Genomic DNA, 20,548 nt, shown 5'->3' with positions numbered 1-20,548 from the left:
TTCAATTGTTTTATATAATATTATGTTATACTTGTATGTATTCACAAATTCCACTGCAGCTTTAAAAAATTTTCTCTGTTCTGCATATTCAAACTGGCAAGCTGTGTTTAGCTATGGCACACATGTGAACAAGAGGCATCAAACAATCAAGCAGTTTTGAATTTCATTGCAAATGTGTATTCAATTTCAGAGCTTTCATTTTAAGTAGGCCAATTTTGAGTCATTTGTGAAAGATGCCTATAGCTAACATTAAAACTCCATGATATACATACCTAATATTTACCTAATATTTTTAATGAAATGATACACCCTGTGCTGAAGTGATTATTATGAATAAATATTACTTAAAAAATGCTAAATCTGTATTTGTTACTATTATTTGTTATTCTGCCCTAGCATATCCTTATATCCTTATATCTACTTTATATATTGGAGTGGTTTTCCAAATTCAGCCTATATCACGACAGTCCATGTGGCGTAGGGACCTTTATAAGCCCATTTATTACAAATTTAATAAAAACAGTCTTCTTTTCACAGAAATTGGGTTTCCTTCATCAGTATTAAATATATATTTGAACTTCATACACTTTTGGACCATAAAAAATACACAAAGTCATTGAATCTTAAAGGCACATACTTTAGATTAATAATAGCATATTCTTCTCAGACACGTTTCAATAAACAGCAGGCACAAGTTGTGACAAGGTTCTTCAATATAGTATGACAAAGGGTCAATGAACTTTATTTCCTGAGCAATAACAGTAGTAAAGCCAACAGAAAACGAATAAGGCGCAAAAAGGGAATTTAAAGCCCTCTAGCGCCATCTTATGGAATTTACAGAACAATGCGTTGGACATCTTGTTCACCTTGTCCGGTCTGGGTTTTTTCCCACCTAAAATCGCGGCTCAAAAACAAACCAGACAGTCATGTGCACATCCAGGTGCAATCACCTACCCATAAAAATTCTAGGTCACATTCAGGTAACTCGCTACAGGCTACTTTTAAACAATGAACTTAGCCACGCCCAGAAGCATTGGAATTCATGAGTGGGATGTGTAGGCGCGTCTTAAAACTGACACTAAATACACGAATGATTCATTCATTTTACTTCACTCACAGCAATCGGATTCGTGCGTGTCTTCTGCAGCGGAAATATAACCCAAAGGTCAGCAGGATACTGTGCCTTTAATTTTAATCTGTTGTTTGTTGTCATATATATATATATATAATTTGATATATTGTTTTTAAACAATGTCATATATAGTTTATTTGATATATTATTTTTAAACAGTTTCATGCAGTTAAAAGTTTTATTGATCCACAACTTAGGCGTGAGAGACGCGTTTCTTGGAGCTCTTGTTGTTGAATCACACAGGACATTCCAAAGTCAAAGTCAGATGACTGAATCATTAGGAAAAGCTGTTTGGCTCTTTTACCTCATGTGACCTGGGGGAAATAGGCTGCCTTCTAATAAATTTCACCTATGCACTGACCTGCTAGGAGATCGCTTGCTTCTTTTAACGAATGATAACGTGTCTCTCCTGGACAAAGTGCCCAAATGTTTATAGTCTTGTATTAGTGGTCGCATACAACTATGCACATTTAGCCTAGTTTGAAGTTTGTTTGAGAACTTGAGAATTTTCCAGCAGCACAAAGCCTCCTTCAAAACCTGCTTCTCTCTCTTCCAGGACAACCATGATGATCTTGGCATTGCTGACACTTCTGCTGATCACAAGTGAGTCTTTATTGAATTCTTCTAGACCCTTAAATGTAGCTCTATTCTTAAAAAAAAAACCCATATATATAATATATATAGCATTTTAAAAAGTTAAAATGTAAAATTATATATTTGAAAGAAATGTATAACTGTTTCTACTGTTCCTTATGAGAATCATATTTTTCTTCTTCTTTTTTTTTTTTTTAAATAAAATTGAAAAATTTGTAAATTAAGTTGAGTATTTGTTATGATGAGTATCTGTAACTGTTTTTGTAGATGGTTCTGCAGAGGAAGAAATGGTGAAAACTGTGCTTGGCTTCACTGGACATAATGTACTTTTACCATGTGGCTGTTCCAATGTGCATAAACTGGTATGGCAGAGGGGTGAAAGAGTAGTGAGTTTTTATCAGGAAGGCAAAAGCAGCCCTATAGACCAGGACTACATAGACAGGACTGAAAACTTCCTGAGAATGGAGAAAACAAACTGCTCCCTTAAGATCCTCAACATCTCTTCAGCGGATGAAGGCGCGTACACCTGTCATGCCCTGGTCAGTGTTGCTGAGAACGTCTGGTCGAGGAAGGCACTAACTGTTAATCTAACAGGTGAGTTATCTAAAATTGAATTTATTTATCCTAGCAGATCAGTAGTAATAACTTGAAAGGAAACAACAAGCCTCTTCCTGTTCCTGTACAATTTCAGTGTGCTTCTCTTTTCAAAGTGCTAGTCTGCTTAGCTGTAGTCTATTAGGACTGGTTAGATGATGACGTGTGAGGGGGAAAAAAGCAACTAAAAAGCAGAACATTGATGCCAACCAAAGGAAGTTAAATTTGTTTCCTGTGCAAGTACAGCAGAACTGAAAGTTATAGCCCCCAGAGAGTTGCTTATCACAATATTAAAACATTGTACTGACGTCATCTGTGGCACAACCAGCAGAAATAAAATAGCTTATCTTTTGAATGGTATCAGAATAAGACTACAGAGCAAAAAACAGTATAATCAAGGCTATAGGCTCAAAACTGGTGTTACAAATGCTGAGATTCCTCTAGAACAGCAGTTAAATTATAATTTTAAGGCTAAATATAATAATTCAAGACTAAATAAAATAATTTTATGACTTATTTGGGGCCCCCTTGGAAGTTTGCTGAGACCCCTAGAAGACCCACAAGTTGGGCTTGTAATCTTTAATGAGTAATATTGTACTGATATTGATGACATTCTTGTCTCATATATTGCCCTTGTTTTCTTCCAGTGTCTGAAGACACTGTAGTCATCCCTACACGGGATTTCATCGTTGGTGTCAAACCTGTCACTGCTGTCTGTATTACTGTTCCCATACTGGCAGTACTACTACTCGCTGTTGCCGTGATTCTAATCCTACTGATCAAAAGACGACATCGGACAAACACGGTAAACAGTTTTTCTCTATATATTATGTTTCGTTGATTTATTTTTTGAAACAATCTTGTGATAAGTCATAAAATGACATAAAATGTCATAGCAAATACACTCTCTAAATTATTTCATTTGTTATATTTAAAAAAACTAAAGTAGCAGTAACAATAAAATAGACCAAATGCCTGTTTTTTGTTTTTTGTTTTTTTTTTTAATTTGTTTTTCTATGTAAACATGCACTACTATACGGATGTCTTTGACATGTTGCGACACTTGTTTATTCAGCATTTATTCACATTTTTGAGACACCATGTTAAGTTGAAAACGCTTTTAATAATGTGCTTCAGGACGCCTGTCACGCATTTTTGTTCCATTATATTTATCTTCTTAAAAAATTCCAAGAATGTGACCTTGAATGACAGCATCTGAGTTTTGCCATAGTGCACTAAGGAACTTGATTTTACGACCTCTTGATATACATTTCCAGTATTAATATGTACATTGATTTAAATAAACCATACGTTTAAACAAAAACCTGTTCCTAAAGTGGCCATTTTCCTTTAATTGTGCTCATGGCAAAAGTAAATCTACACCAGTTGCTCAGTGAGGTCACATACTTTCAAAGCGGTGCTTCAGGTCCTGTGTTTGACATGTTTAGTACCCAAAACATTTCCAAAAACCTGATTGTGTTTTCTTTTTTTCTTTTTTGCTATAGGATCCTGATTTACCGGCACAGCAACCTATGATCAAAATTGTGTGAACTTGCTTGAAAGTATAATGGACTAAATTCTATGTTGTAATACAAGGTCCTTTACAACAACATGGACAATATGAGGCCTTAGCCCCAAAACAAATGTGTTTGATGCGGCCATTACAGAGTGGTGCGTTCAGCGTCGAGACGAACGTCGCAATGTGCAGTCTTCAGTTGTAGCACTGTTACCACTGAATACATTATGAATACACTGTGAATATACTTCTTGTAAGCAGTACAGTTTGTAAGTTGACAAGGTTCTCCTTGTAGGAATTGTCTTTATTCATTCTTTGAAGAATAGATGTAAGAGGTGGGGGACATGCAGTTTATATTTTGCCTATTCCTATTTGATTTGAGACACTGGTGGTCTCATTCTTAAAAAGGCTTTTCAAATCACTGTATTTTATAGCTCATGTATATTGCAATGATTTAAGCGCACATCATGTAAGCGTCTTTATATTTACTCTTGTATGGGTTGTCTTCCTCAGCCTGTGCTGATTTTTATTTATATGGAAGAAATATGGCACTCCCTATGGGATATGTTTGCTTTTTTTTACTCTACTAAATGTCATTTACTTTTAAATGAATTCTGCTTCAAACCTGCCGAGGCAATAAACCATTTCCAAATACACTTTTCTGTTCTCTTTTCTGTTACTAAAGTTTTAGTACTTTTAGAACAATACCACACATTCTGAATAAATTACAGCTAAAGCTGGGCATATAGCACATTTCGCTGACATAGGATTTTAGTCAAATATTCCACGAAACTACAGCTTCAAACTCTCGGCTGTTGCGTAATGCTGAGGTTGTAATCCCTTCCAGATTTCTAACCGCAGCTGGAACAAAACCATGAACTTTTGTTCCTTGTTCCAAACTTTTTTAATTCTTTCCACTGGTTTGCTTTCAGTTTCTATATGACTGTGCGTGGACACATGACCATGTCTTGAATGAAGAAGTCAAAATACACCAACTGCAATAAACAGATTAAATGCTTTTAGTATTACATGATCTTTTGTGAGAACCTTTAGTGCATAAGCATAACAAAACATTTAGATATCTTCCTCTATCATAAAATATGACTATTCAAAACAATTTTTTATTACTCTCATTTCAGAAGCCTTATATCCTGCTGGTTACTGTTGTGTTTGAGTGTTAATGTTTAAAAATATCTGCTCTAGTTCGTATTTGGACATCTATGGGCACTTCCTGGTTGTAATGAGGTCAAGAATTTACCTGGTTTTATCTAGTGGACCATATCTTTCCTGTAGATCGCTTCATCCATTCAATGTTCTTGCCAAACAAGATAATGTGTTTTCAGATTATTAAAATTAGTCCAAAATGGTCACAATCAGAAACATAACCCATATATTAGAGTAATAGCTGTTTTTGTCATGCTGGGTGTGTTTGATTGAAAGAACGTGCATATTTTGGATTAAAAGCTTCTAGAAGAGGAAGTAGCTGCAGATGGTTAAAGATGAATGCCAGACGTTTATAGTTCAGGTTACTTTTCTAACCTCAGAATAACTTTCATTAAAAGATCAGATTTTCCCACAGTGTTGACAGTGAAATTAAAGATATAGTTCACCCTAATTCTTTATTTACTCACCCACATGTCAGCGAGGATGTTTATGCTGAATGGTGGCCAAATGACAAAAACACCATAAAATACCATTATACAATTATCTTGTGGGCTATATTCCACATTGAGTAAATCATGGCAGAATTATCATTTGTGGGTGAACTCTCCTTTCAAAGATTCACTGGTGGCACATCAGGAAGTACAGGCAGGATTTGATCTATGTGTTATTTTATCTAAGATACAAACATCATTTAAAAACAAAAAAACAAGCCATTCAATCTTTTGCCCTCATTTAAGCCATAAAATACTATAGGTATTGACCTCTTAAATGTTGATGAAACGATAATAGTTAATATTTGACAGTAGTAAAGCTGAGTTGGCATGTACTGTAACTTATTGACATTGAATATCTGCCAGGGATTTTTTATTTTTTTTATTTTTATAAACAAGGCAGAAAAGATGATATTGTAGGTTCAATGTTTGTACATCATACACAGATTAACAGAAAAAAAAAATATTGTGAAATGAAACTTTGTCAAGCTATTTCAAAACCTGTAAAATATTTTGTGTTAACTTTCTAGAAGACAATAATGGATTGACAAAATGGAAAGACAAAAATAAATTTTTGCAGCACAAAGTAAAGCAAACATCTTGATTGAATTGAAGTCCAGTCAGTCCCTAAAGGGAAGAAATAGCACTCTCTCCTCTGTGATTGTTTCGCAATGGAAAGTCCCATGCTGATGTCAACGGATAAGGACATTGTCATGTGATGATGTAATTTTTGCACTACAGTGAAATGCAAACATGACCAAATCAATCATGTTTTCACATATAAATCTACTTTTTTGCTTCCTGTTCATTGTAATGCCAGTTTTCTCTTCAAGCTGCTTAAGTTATAAATCCATTGTTTCATTCTTAGAGAGCTTTATTAATAATTTAGTGAAACTACTTGGCTTTGACTGCAAAATCCAGGCCTGCAAAGCATACAAACACAAACATGATATTCCTGTGATAAATGATCTGTTTGAAGTAAGTCTTTTCATTATGTTAGATGAACAATGAGAAGTTGATCATGTATCTTCTTTCACAAGATTACATAATACTCAAGTCTCCAGGAAGTTAATCAAACAGGACAGGAAAGTTTGTGTTTGGTAAACTTTTGTGTATGTGAGAGAGATTGAGATCCTAGAAGTTTCTGTAAAACAAGCTGTGTAACATTTTATAACAACCTGAAAGCAAAGCATTTTGGCACCAATGCATAATTGTTGTGCACTTTACTACACTAAGTTTTCTTGATCTTTAATGATCATATATAACATACTGTAATTCCAGAACTTCTTCTCCTGTCTAAAATTAACATTTACTGAAACTGAACTGAAAAAAAAAAAAAAGTACCTTTAAGATCTTCCACAACTTTGTGATGTTATAGAGTTACATTTACATTTATTCATTTAGCTGACACTTTCATTCAAAGTGACTTTTAAAATCCAAGATGCATGAACACAAGCGTGTCCATGATAAATATTAGCTGAACAAGCACTTGCACCCCCTAAGTCATGGTGAAAAAATAAGAGGGAAGTAAGACAGATGCCACTATTTCTTAGAACTGACTGGAACTAACTCCTTAAATGTTTTTCAACCGAACAGGCAGCATAAAATGGAAACGATAAGTTCCATATTATGTTAACAAGAACTCTGATACAGCTGAGCAATCTGAGGAAACAAATGGTGCCTGGAAACAAGATTATCTCGGTTAGCATACCCTGAAAGTTCAGATATTTAGAACACTGCATCATATTTATACAGACTTAACCAAGCAGCGTATAAGGCCTGATTTAATTTGAACATAGGCCTTGTTTAAATATTCAGCAGAGATATACTGTACTCTACATACGTATATTTTCTCTACAGTTACTCTTAACGTCGTAAGTATAGCATGCATTGCTGTGCGAGATGTTCTTCCACCTCTTTCTCAGTCCGCCTCTAAGGGTCTCTCTAAGACCTGAAAATCCTCAGCCTGAATCCACCACTCAAAGGAAGCAAAGGGGGAAATCAAGCCATTGCGTTTGGATGATATATATATATATATATATTAGGAATGCACCGATACCATTTTTTAAGGACCGAGTACTACCTAGTACTCGCTGATACCGATACCGATGCCTATACATTTATTAATTTCTCCCTCTCTCTCTCTCTCTTTTTTTTTTGGTGATGTGGCAGTTTTCCAAGCACAAAACAGTGAGACTAATGAATGTAGGACAGCTTATTATTACTCTAATGAAAAAAGTAATAATTTTTATGTGCTTGTTACAAACTTAAAGAACAAAAATTTCACAGTGTTCAAAGGGCATACCAATATATATATATATATATATATATATATAGAAAGAAATTTACAAATTACAAACAATACAACAACTACTATAGAGATACAAATTAAATAAACTTGTTTTTCAGATACAGTAGGTTTATTTACCATGTATACATTTATTTAACATATTTTGTTGTTTTATTAACACTAATGACAAATATAGGCTGCGGTCCCTTTAAGACCGAATCCATGGTTACTGACACTTATCCTGTTTTCACCCAAATGTTTACGTCCACTTAAGCCATAACCTACTGTATTTACGTGAGATACTCCACATGATGGACATTTTGACAACTATGTGTGCATTTGACCATTCAGGCGCAAGGAGAACTGATTGCGCGCTGTCTGAGAGAACTGGGATCGCGCGCGAGAGGGAGCGCTTCTGGTCTGTCATTCAGCGCGACTCCGCCTATCTCGCCTTCACTAATCGATAACGAATTGTGATTGAAAGCATGCAGTTCGCAATGTGTGTGTTATCATCATAAATTTGAAGTATTTCCACTCCCTTGAGGCTGACATTGTTTCTGCTGCTGCTGCTGCCAGTGTCTCTGTGCCGAGCCGCAACCTCCCCTAGTTTCTCGTGAAGCCAATACGGAAGTGACTTAAACTGCAATTCATCGACTGGCCGCTAGGGACAGGCTGCAAAAGAGAGCAGAATCTCATTGACCCACATGTTAAAATGGCCAAGTTTACAGCAGAAAAAAACATGTTTACAGCCTGGATCAAATTGTGGTTTTGGTCTATACTGCTAATTTTGCCCTTCATGACAACTCTGAGGGGGGTGAATTTTTTTTATAACTCATCCGTTTAAATTATATTAAGCCTTAAAGTTCTGCATAACTAATGGCGTGGTCACTTGAGTGACAGGTAGTTTGCCGCTGCTGTCTGTGAGCCGTCACCTCAGCTAATTCCAGCCACTGAATTTGGCATCTCTGCCGTGTTTGTGCTTTTTTTCAGGATTATTTTATATAATTATTGTATAATATGGCTTGCTGCCTTAGTAGTCGAGACTCGAGACAGATGTGCGTCTGTGTAGATGTGCATGCATGCGGAAGATAAACAGAGCACACGTTGTTGGATCGTGGCATTGGCTTAAAGTTTTGTTTGTGAGATTTACTACAATAACAATGGCGGGAGAATATTAAACTCCGACAGCACTGCTTGGATATTATAACTAAAACTGCTGCACTATTTTGAAAAATTTTGCATCTTTTCTTGAAGAACGATGATAGAGAGCAGATCATTCAGAAGAAATGTGATGCAAACAATGGATAATATATCAATATTTCATGGATTTAACGCTTTTGTGGACAAAAAGTAGTTTTTTGTTTTTCAATTGACCTCATGGACATTTTTACCCAAGTGCCACTTGGATTCATCTCGTGATCGCTATTTCATTATAAAGGTATGAAGTCCCGTTTGATTTTTCATGCTGTTATTTGCACACCCGACACAAATTAATTACTGATGCTGGAGCATCTATATCGTAAAAAAGACACCGTATATTGAGAGTAAACCTTTAAAACTTTCGAATGATATAACTTGTTATCTTTATTAATATTTTAGATAGTATCTAAGATATATAGATAGCTACTTTGCCAGCTAACATGATCACATCAAGCTAGGTGGGTGTGGTTTCAGCAACCAGGCGCCTCAGTTCCAACCACGTCCCGCCTCTTTGCCCATTTTCAGTTATCCGGGAGTGACGCGCTGCTAAGATGGCAGCGGCCTCATTTTCGCTTCATCTACGGGTGACGTCACGGACACTACGTCCATATTTTTCTACAGTCTATGCTCTGAGCACGGACCACTGTTGTCAAAGATGATTGACAATTAGCGTGCAGTTTGGATTGGCGGTATGGTTCTGTTATGGGCAAGAACTCCCTGCCCATCCATGCAGCCTAGCATGGATAAGAGCAGGGAGAGTTGTGATAACCCCCCTTAGGGTAAACAGAACAGAACCAATATTATGTACTGCTGATATTATTACTGTTCTTAATGACAATAATTTAATGTAACAACATAATTCTGATTCTGATCAGTGTTTTCACTCAGTGACAAGAAGAACATTCCAAATCACTTTCCTTCAGAGAGGTTGGTACTTGATTTATTTAATGAAAATAGTTTCGAAAGCCAAGGTTCATCAAAGGTATTCTGGACTTTTTTTTTAATTTTTTTATCTGTTATTCACAGCCATCCATCTGTAACCCATTGTGCAAGATCCCTTTTAAATTCAACTGCCTCATGCATCATTTTTGACAAGCTGGGCTGAAATATGATTTCTGAATGAGTCATGTTCCCTCAAAAGACACCTATGAAAAATGCAAATACAGGGCTGTTTATGCATCTGAACTCCAATCAAATCACTTTAATTCTGATGATGTCATCATCTTGTTTTTTTATTGTTTTTTATAGTTTCTCAAGCAATAGGTTGTTTGCACATGATGTCATTGCTGTGGCGTGAAGTGCGGCTGGAGGGCAGGGAGTGATTTTTATGTAGGCTATAGGAATCCTTTCACAAACTCAAAATTCCTGTGTTTTGCATCGTTTATGGTTGCTCAAATCTGTCAAACCGAAAAACCACAAGGAGCTTTTATTGTTTACGTAACTTATATCGTTTTTTAACTTTAAAAGTTGTCACCTTTTATAGCGCCTTGCATCTGCTGATACTGAAATGAATATGGAAACCTGTATACCTTTTTTTGTTTTTGACTTGGTTAAATATTCACATTCTTCATGGTATCTTTTTCAAGAAAGAGAAGATATTTTATCATGATCATTTGGTGTTTTCACATTCTGTATATCTCTATACCTTTCAGTTCAGTAGAAAAATCGCTCCTTCTCATAGCATAAGGATCACGTCCAACATATGTTGTGATTTTCTGTTTATACCTTTCTAAACCAGCACAGTACGGCCTTTTCTCCATCTCTTCCATTCTAATTTTCACTGCTTGCCCTCCACCTGAATTTCGCGCATCACCAGAACCACGTGATTGCAAACAACCCATTACCTGGTATAATATACAGTCAAACCAAAATTTATTCAGACACTTTGAACATTTCATTCATTAATACAGTTTATTCACTATAGTTTAAAAAAATGGTAATAAAATACGACAAGATCTCAGAGTTAAACTGTGTCAGAAAAAATTAATCTACACTTAAGCAAAACATGGTCAGGTCAAAGTGTCTGAACAATTTTTGGTTCTTAATTTTTATCAATCTTACTTGTAGTCCACTGTATGAAGAATTTTTGGGTATAATATGTCACAGTTTACTTTATTTTGCTATCCTCACTTACATAAATGAACTATAGCGTCCTGCACCCACTAGTAAAAATATATCAAAAATATAAAAAATGTCTGAATAATTTTTGGTTTGACTGTATAAATTGCCCGGTAATATAAAATCATCACACATTAATATCTCATTCTAGACCACTGAAAAACAAACAAAAAACACAGATTGCTTTCTTCCATTTATATTTGCAAAATGCAGCACTGAAGAATGGAAAAGAATGCTGAGATGTGATATTAAAGCTACATTATGTAATTTTTATTTTTGTTGTTCTAAATGAACAAAAAATGTATAAGAATTATATAAGATTCCCAAGGACGTATTTCCCGGGAAACTGCACACTTCCGTCATTCATTCATGTGAATTTACATTTTAAACATAAGAAGGTCAGGCTACTACTATATGCAGTGGAAGGTCTCATAGTAGCTTGAAGCCACAACAAATGAACCTCGAACCAAAAAGAGACATTTTGATAAGGCGATCATCTGTAACAATGGATACAGTGGTGCACCTCAAGCCATCTGATTCATTCACAAAGAATAGTGGAGCCAACTCACAACTCACCAAACAATGTTCCTCTGCAACTGACTTCTATTTTATGCTTCAGTTGGTAGACCGGCATAAATTACATTGTGCAGCTTTAAAATTGTCGTCTATGCAGCTTTAAAATGGTTAGAGAGTTGGACTTGTAACCCAAAGGTCGCAGGTTCTCAGTACCGGCAAAAAATGTAGGTGGAGGGAGTGAATGAACAGCGTTCTCTTCCACTCTCATTACCCACAACTGAGGTGCCCTTGAGCAAGGCACCTAACCCCCAATCACTCCCCTGGCGCCAGGGCAATAATGGTTGCCCACTGCTCTGGGTGTGTGTGTATGTGTTCAATACTCATTGCTGTGTGTGTGCACTTGATTGGGTGAAACGCAGAGCACAAATTCCGAGTATGGGACACCATACTTGGCTACACGTCACGTCACTTTCACTTTAACTTTAACTTTTAAAACCGCAGCTCTATGTGTGAGCCACAAGAAAAGCAGAGCCGTGTCTCCTGTTTGAAGCAAATGAAATTAACCCATTAGCAGAACTGTCACATGGATGTTTGAACATGGCGTCCTTTGGCACACTAGGCACCGGCTTGCCCTTGTGTCATACTCAACTCATCAGGGGCTGTATTGTGTCTGCTGAGGGGCACCGATGCCAGCTGCCCATGCCATGTTTGCCTCACTACTCGAGTGCTTAACACACAATGCGAAAATCAAGAATGGCCCTGGCTCTGTACAGAAATGTGCATTATTTGTTTTCAGTCTTAGAGACAATTGCTTTCTCATCCTGATGGGAACTATGCTGATGTAAACCAGTTGAGTCACTGTGGAGTACGCAATGTTTCATCTGTCACTATTCACTTTCATCTGTAAGTTTGCATTTAGCAAATACTTGTGGTAATTGCAAAGTACTGCAAGATATGTTGTTGAATACTACTTTAAGAGCAAGAGTGTAAACCTGATATTTCACTATTGTGGTTTCAAGCCATCTGACTGAATAATTATAGGCTTCTGTTTGAAAGGCAAATACCTTGAAGACCTTGTCGATATGTAAACTGTTTCTTCAAAATGTGTGAATATCCTGGGTCTTGATTGCCTTTAATCCTCTGCCACAAAAGGACAGGAAGAAGTGAAAACAGCAACAAACTGCAACAAATATGATCACTTTCATGAAGCAAATTTAAGTTTTGCCTCTTTTTTTTTTTCTTTTTTTTTTTCTCACATTTATTTGTATAGCGCTTTTCACGATACATATCGTTTCAAAGCAGCTTTACAGAGAATGCATGTCAACATTACAATTTGGAGACTGCAGTTAGCTAATAATGTAATAATTTAATAATTTAGGCGATTAACATACAATCACTGTTAGCAATGTAATTGGAGGTAGAAGCAAAGAGCTCCTGGAAAAATGAATTACATATTAACAATAATTAGGATTTATAGAATGTGAATGTGCGTGTTGATCCAGATGTTGCATCTTCTGAAGTCATCGCAGGAGTTGGCGCCGTCTCTTCCAAAGTTTTAGTCATCTGAGGTCTTCTTAAGAGGCTGGATCCAAACTGAAACTGATGTACTCTCTAGTCACCTCGGGACGGGCGTCCCGAGGTAAAACAGAAAAGCAAATGGAGAATAATTAGCATAGCTGCTGTTCATAACATTAAGCAAAGATAGTCATGTGCAATTGATCTGATATGAGATGGATTATGTGAATGCTTGGCTGAAGAGATGTGTCTTTAATCTAGATTTAAACTGGGTGAGCGAGTCTGAGCCCCGAACATTATCAGGAAGGCTATTCCAGAGTTTAGGAGCCAAATGTGAAAACGCTCTCCCTCCTTTAGAGGACTTAGCTATCCTAGGTACAACCAGAAGTCCGGAGTTTTGTGATCTTAAAGAGCGTGAAGGATTGTAGGGCGATAAAAGGTCGGTTAAGTACACAGGAGCTAAACCACTTAGAGCCTTATAGGTCATTAGCAGTACTTTATAATCGATACGGAACTTAATAGGTAATCAGTGAAGAGATGATAAAATTGGTGTTATATGATCATATTTTCTTGACCTGGTAAGAACTCTAGCAGCTGCATTTTGTACCAATTGTAGCTTGTTTATTGAGGAAGCAGGACAACCAGCTAGTAATGCATTACAGTAATCTAGTCTAGACGTCATGAAAGCATGAACTAACTTTTCTGCATCTGAAACAGATAACATATTCCGTATCTTAGCAATGTTTCTGAGGTGGAAGAAGGCTGTTTTTATAACATATGAAATATGATTTTCAAAGGACAAGTTGCTGTCTAATATAACACCCAGGTCTTTAACTGTCGAGGATGGAGTAACAGTACATCCTTCTAAATGCAAATTGTAGTCTGAGAGATTCTGTGTACAGGTTTTTGGCCCAATAAGTAATACTTCAGTCTTATCTGAATTTAATAGAAGAAAATTACTAGTCATCCAATGTTTTACTTCTTTAACACACTCTGTCAGATTGGATAATTTAGAGTTTTCATCTGGTTGTGTTGAAATATATAATTGAGTATCATCGGCATAGCAGTGGAAACTAATTCCATGTCTTCTTATAATATTACCAAGTGGCAGCATGTATATTGAAAATAGCAGAGGGCCTAACACAGATCCTTGAGGCACTCCATAATTTACTAATGTTATCTTAGATTTTTCCCCGTTTAAATAAACAAAATTGTGACGGTCTGATAGATACGACCTAAACCACCGTAATGCCTGTCCCTGGATACCAATGTAATTCTGTAGTCGATCTAGGAGTATTTTATGATCTATAGTGTCGAACGCAGCACTGAGATCAAGTAACACTAGTATTGAGATACAGCCTTGGTCAGAAGCTAGAAGTAAGTCATTTGTAATTTTAACGAGCGCAGTTTCTGTGCTATGATGAGACCTGAATCCTGACTGAAATTTTTCATAGATAGCATTTTTTTGCAGGAAGGAGCACAATTGGACCGACACCACTTTTTCTAATATTTTCGATATAAATGGAAGATTTGAAATGGGTCTGTAATTTGCCAATACATTTGGATCTAATTGTGGTTTCTTAATGAGAGGCTTAATAACTGCTAACTTGAACGGTCTTGGAACGTGACCTAGAGATAAAGACGAGTTAATAATATTGAGAAGAGGCTCTTCTGCTACAGGTAACAATTCTTTCAGTAGTTTAGTGGGTATTGGATCTAATAAACATGTTGTTGGTTTAGACGCTGTGATAAGTTTATTTAGCTCTTCCTGTCCTATAGTTGTAAAGCACTGCAACTGTTCTTGAGGGACGATAATTGAGGCTGAATCATAAAACTTTGTCAAGGGTTGTACATTTACAACCGTATTTCTGATGCTTTCGATTTTTTCAGTAAAGAAATTCATAAAGTCATCGCTACTAAACTGTAATGAAATGTTTTGTTCTGGTGATGTCTGTTTTTGTGTTAATCTAGCCACTGTACTAAATAAGAACCTTGGATTGTTTTGGTTATTTTCTATGAGTTTGCGGAGATGCTCGGCCCTGGCTGCTTTTAGAGTCTTTCTATAACGGGACGAGCTGTCTTTCCACGCGATTCTAAAGACCTCTAAACGAGTTTGTCTCCATTTGCGTTCTAGATTACGAGTTTCTCTTTTGATAGCGTGAGTAATATTGTTGTACCATGGTACAGTATTTTTCTCTCTAACCTTTTTTAATCTCATCGGTGCAACAGTATCTAATGTACTAGTGAAAGTGGTGCACATACTGCTAGTAATTTTCTCAAGATCATTTGTGTGTTTGGGTACAATGAGCAGGTGAGACAGATCAGGCAGTTTATTTGTGAATTTATCTTTAGTTGTCGGAAGAATTGTTCTACCTAGTCGATATCGTGGCACAATTTGACAAATATCAGCAGTATGCAGTACGCATGTTACAAGGTAATGATCAGTGATATCATCACTTTGCGGTAGAATTTCTATATCAGTAGGATTGATTCCATGTGATATAATTAAATCTAGTGTATGATTAAGACGGTGAGTGGGTCCAGTGACGTTTTGTTTGACCCCAAACGAGTTTAGTAAATCTGTAAACGCAGCCCCTAACGCATCATTTGTATTATCTACATGAATGTTAAAATCTCCAACAATCAGCGCTTTATCAACGTTGACCAATAGGTCTGAGAGAAAGTCTGCAAACTCTTTTAGGAAATCAACATAAGGCCCTGGAGGTCTATAAACAGTAGCCAAAGCAAGAGATAGTAGCGACTTTTTATTTATATCTGAGAGTGTAACGTCTAGCACGTGAATTTCAAATGAGTTAAACCTGTAGTTTGTTTTCTGGGTAACGTTAAGAATCTCTCTATAGATTGTTGCAACACCACCGCCACGGCCAACCGGACGGCATTTATTTTTATAACAGTAGCCAGGTGGACAAGACTCATTAAGACCGAAATAATCATTTGGTTTAAGCCATGTTTCAGTAAGGCAAATTACATCAAGACTATTATCTGTGATCATTTCATTTATAATAACCGCCTTAGGTGTCAGCGATCTAATGTTTAGTAGCCCTAGCTTTAGAAATTGTTTTTGTTCGGTAATTTTGCGAATTTCTGGTTTGATCACGATCAGATTTTTTCTAGATCCTTTATTTTTATAGTTGAACCTCACTATTCGGGGAATAGACACAGTTTCTATAGACTGTATTACACTCACATTTCTATCAATTAAGTGGGTAGAACACAGACTGTGATTTGAGGTTTGACTTACTAGTCATACGGTGCGAAGTGTCTTGGTGATGTTCTCCGACAGAAGATCAGCTCCGATTTTGCTGGGGTGCAGGCCATCAGCACGGAAGAGCCTAGGTTGCTCCCAGAAAAGATTCCAATTATTTATTAAGAGCAGCTTCTGTTCAGTACACCAAGACATTAACCATTCATTTAAAGCAAATAATCTACTGAACCTTTCATGTCCACGTCGGTACGTCGGAAGCGGTCCGGACACGATGATCCTCGTCGCGGGCGATGTGGCTCGTACCGTCTCGATCAGGCTCCTGAAGTCCTGCTTCAGCACCTCCGTCTGCCGCAGCCTGGTGTCGTTCACCCCCACGTGCAGAACAACAGCTCCGATGCTCTCAGCGCCATTCAGGATCGCGGGAACCTGCGCAGAGACATCGAGGACACGAGCACCAGGAAAACAGTGACTGCGCACCTTACCTTTGGTTGTGGTAGCGTGGACGTGACGGACGATGGAGTCTCCGATGACCACGGCGCCTCGTTCTGCTTCGCGAAGAGGGGAGAAGCGGTTCCTCGTCGAGACCTCGAAGACCGGGGGCGGCGGAGGGGGAGAGGTCCTGGTCCGAGGCCTGGCTCGCGCCTTCCGTTGCTGAAGAACCCAAGGTCCCTGGTGTGACGGCGCCGGAGTGAACGAGGGCTGGGATGAACGCGTTCTGGGTTCTCAGGCCCTGTGCAGAGAAGTACACGGCGTAGAGGAAGCAGGAATGTTAATATCGCGCTGCAAACTTACCGAGGATTGGTGAGCGTCAGCACGGGATGTTTCCAGCGCTGTTCGCCGCTCCCGTAGCTCGGCCTGTTTCTCCAGAAGGGTCCGGATCTGTCGTTCCACGGCCTCCAGCTCCAACTGCACCGCATGCAGCTCGAACGTGTCCTCACCTGCACTCAAAGATAGAGACACATTCGGTACGCCCGCCATTAGTATTGATGAACAATAATATTGTGAGTGAGAAGAGTACAAACGCTAGTGTGACCACGCCGCTATTGCTAACGGGCTAAAGCTAGTAGCGAATGTTCGAGAAGTCGGATAAAACTAGCAATATCAAGGCAATCCGAGTGTTTTTTATATAAAATAGTGTCGGGGATGTGTTCCCCCGCCGTAAAAGAGAGAATGGTAGGTTATAAATTTGATTTTAAGAAAAAAAACAAGCAATTAGGAATCAACTCGACGGAGCTCTAACTCAAACAGCGCGGCAGCAACAAACAAGAAGTGACGATATGTGGCTTGGAATTAGCCCGCTCACATATCTCACAGCTAGTAGTCGCTATCAGGCAATCCGAGTGTTTTTTATATAAAATAGTGTCGGGGATGTGTTCCCCCGCCGTAAAAGAGAGAATGGTAGGTTATAAATTTGATTTTAAGAAAAAAACAAGCAATTAGGAATCAACTCGACGGAGCTCTAACTCAAACAGCGCGGCAGCAACAAACAAGAAGTGACGATGATTTTGTAGTTTGACAATGAACATTCTGCAAAACACAGCTATACAGCACTGGTCAAAACAATAAAGGCAAACAGATGAAGAAACATATCCAGACATTCAGAAAAAGACAGAGCTGAACAAAACACTCCTCTCCCTCCACTCTCAGCTCTCACAGAACACGAGACAAAAAGGCGAGCCAGTACAAATGCTGAACATTTCTTGAAATAATATTTTCTGGATGTTCAGGTTCTTCCTCTCAGTCTTTATTCACCTTTTTTCCCCATGGTTTCTCAACAGAAATTCATAAAAGTTGATTATGACAGTTGTATCGTAACTGTATATAATAGTATAGTTCTAGTTGCGGGGCACATTGTAACATAGTGTTACAACGAACCCTCTCTGCGCAACTGGAATTTAAACCTGGTTAGTGTCTTCTGCTAGTTAGTGAAGCATTAAAGAACTACCCAAACTGCTAAAAAAAAAGATTGGAGATTAAAATAATATCAGATTTGTCTAATTTTAAATAAAAACAAAAAATATAGATGAAAAATTAGCTTAAGTAAGAAATGTACTTTTGCTATTGTTAAATAAATGTTTAGTGATATCTTCCAAAGATTTTTGAATTTTGGCGCAATTTTTTCTCTATATATTGTCGATATGGCAACTAGTAAACACACTAAGTTTCTTCATGCTAGCATGTATGGAAGTATTTAAACCACGTGTGTTACAACTAACCATGTGTTAGTTTGTGCCCCGTGCTCCCCTATCTCTTGGTTTTTGTGTACTTCACACTTCCAGATTGCTCCCATGATTTATTCATATTTTTGGGCCCACATAGATCCATTACAGTTTCACTTAAGATTTTGATCAGAAGTTACAGTTCAGAAAGTTTGCCCTTATTTTTTTTTTTTAATCAGGATGTCAGTGTCATCTAACTTCTGTTAAAGTGTGCTGATTCTGGTGATATATTCTTTAAGTACTTTACTGTTAAGTTTACATTGTACTAAAATTGAAAGGTTACATTACTTTTTAAACTGCGAAGTTCATTTTATAATTTCACCCTCTCTTTTTCCACCCATATGTTTTATTGATTTTTTTTTCCCAGTAATATAATGATTCTTTACAACTCTTGGTGGTTACAAGTCAACATACCAGTGACACTGAAAACAAAACAAAAAAAACAACAAGGAGAAAAAAAAAAAAAAAAAAAATCTGAGTAAGAGCATTAGAACCAATTAGATAAATGACACAGATACTCCTCACCCTTTCTCCAATGCAAAAGAAAATTGTGCAATATGCAGTTAGTGTGTGTAGGTGTATTTTTGGTATCGGTTCTAGTTATTTACATCTTCACTTGCTTATATATATAGTGCATGCAAATATTTGCTGTCAGGCAAGATTTGATGTCCACTGTTTAGTTTTTCCCCTAAGTGCTCATTGCATCAGCCTTGTACCTTGTAAACAACTTTGTTTCAAGGCGGACCGGTTCACCACAGACAACTGGTGCAATGGTTTGGTGAGTAGAAGCCATCCAATCAGATCAGAACTGCCAATTTTTGGACTATGCCTGCCAGTTTTGTGTGCATTAAACAGTCAGTGAACGGACTGTGGGCAGTCTGTGGCTTGCCATCTGAAGCATGAGACTGGATAAAACATAAAATCGGACAAAATGCAATCTTAGCTGGGCTTCACATTAAATTTGTTTCATATTTTATTAGGTTAAGCCTCCGCTATTTCATCCCTAGGACATAAAAGTCTTGGTTTGATACAAACTCAATTGAAAATGTGGAAAAATAATGACTTTTCTCATTAAACAAACAAATAAAACTTAAATAAAAGTGAATTAATTCCCCTTTAAAAGTTAATTTCATTTTCACAGCTCACTCTAGCGGGTTTTATTTGAATACAAACGACTATGTGTGAGGGTAAGACATCTCATTTTGTTGAGCCTTTTCATTCTGTCTAGATCCGGATAGATATATTCTGTTCCTCATTTTTCGCTCTGGAAGATATATGCACGAAAATGCAAGAGCCTGGTTTTATAGATGAATGAATGAAGAACCGTATTAAATTACATGTATTAAAAGAACATCATGTTACCATTCCACACCCTTTCAATGTGTCCTATCATGTTTTGATTACATCACCCAGTTCTGCAAGATTTATTTGAGCTATTTCTTTGGGTTTTTTTTTATGTAAAACTACAATTATTACTCTAATATTAATTGGCTGAAATATGAAAGTATGCAGCAGCTTCATAGTGTCTCTAGGTTCTTTATACATGATTAGTTCATTTCAAACTCAGAAGAATGCCACATATCAGAATACACTTCTGTGACCTCAGTATGCTCTGTTCGAACAGATACCTTTCATTGATGCAGAACTCTCTCACTCTTTTGTTAAGACATCAAAATGTAACTTGAGAGAACTGTCGCCTATGGCCATCTTGTTGTTTTATTCATGCAGACTTTAACTCATTAACATTTTAAACTTTTTGTTTAATGTTAAAAATATTTATATATATATATTTATATATATATATATATATATATATATATATATATATATTTTATTTATTTATTTATTGTTAATCATAGTTACCAGTTTTGCCTCGGGACAACTTTATGTAACTTTCATATCAGTTTACAACTTCAGACAGATTGCCTGAGGGTCAGTGCTATAATTCAAGAAAGACATTTCCCTGCAGACAG

General features: G+C 37.0%; 1 protein-coding gene across 1 annotated transcript; it reads left to right on the top strand.

Annotated features, from left to right (window-relative positions):
- Positions 1 to 1,052: 1,052 nt before the first annotated feature.
- Positions 1,053 to 4,492, top strand: si:dkey-192g7.3 (uncharacterized). Its single transcript, XM_051905587.1, has 5 exons — positions 1,053 to 1,165; positions 1,689 to 1,735; positions 1,994 to 2,320; positions 2,968 to 3,125; positions 3,826 to 4,492. The coding sequence occupies exons 2-5, from the start codon at positions 1,696 to 1,698 to the stop codon at positions 3,868 to 3,870; spliced, it is 570 nt and encodes a 189-aa protein (XP_051761547.1). The 5' UTR covers positions 1,053 to 1,165; positions 1,689 to 1,695; the 3' UTR covers positions 3,871 to 4,492.
- The last annotated feature ends 16,056 nt before the right edge of the window (positions 4,493 to 20,548 follow it).

Source organism: Ctenopharyngodon idella, chromosome 9 (assembly GCF_019924925.1).
Source record: "Ctenopharyngodon idella isolate HZGC_01 chromosome 9, HZGC01, whole genome shotgun sequence".
In the NCBI taxonomy this organism is placed as follows: Eukaryota; Metazoa; Chordata; class Actinopteri; order Cypriniformes; family Xenocyprididae; genus Ctenopharyngodon; species Ctenopharyngodon idella.
This window is presented reverse-complemented; position numbering and strand designations above follow the sequence as displayed.

What these genes read in the sequence shown, in the direction of transcription:
- si:dkey-192g7.3 (XM_051905587.1), top strand. Translation starts at nt 1,696, where the DNA reads ATGATGATCTTGGCATTGCTGACACTTCTGCTGATCACAA. An exon ending in GACACTTCTGCTGATCACAA is followed by an intron (nt 1,736 to 1,993) that starts GTGAGTCTTTAT and finishes CTGTTTTTGTAG; the next exon opens with ATGGTTCTGCAGAGGAAGAA. An exon ending in ACTAACTGTTAATCTAACAG is followed by an intron (nt 2,321 to 2,967) that starts GTGAGTTATCTA and finishes GTTTTCTTCCAG; the next exon opens with TGTCTGAAGACACTGTAGTC.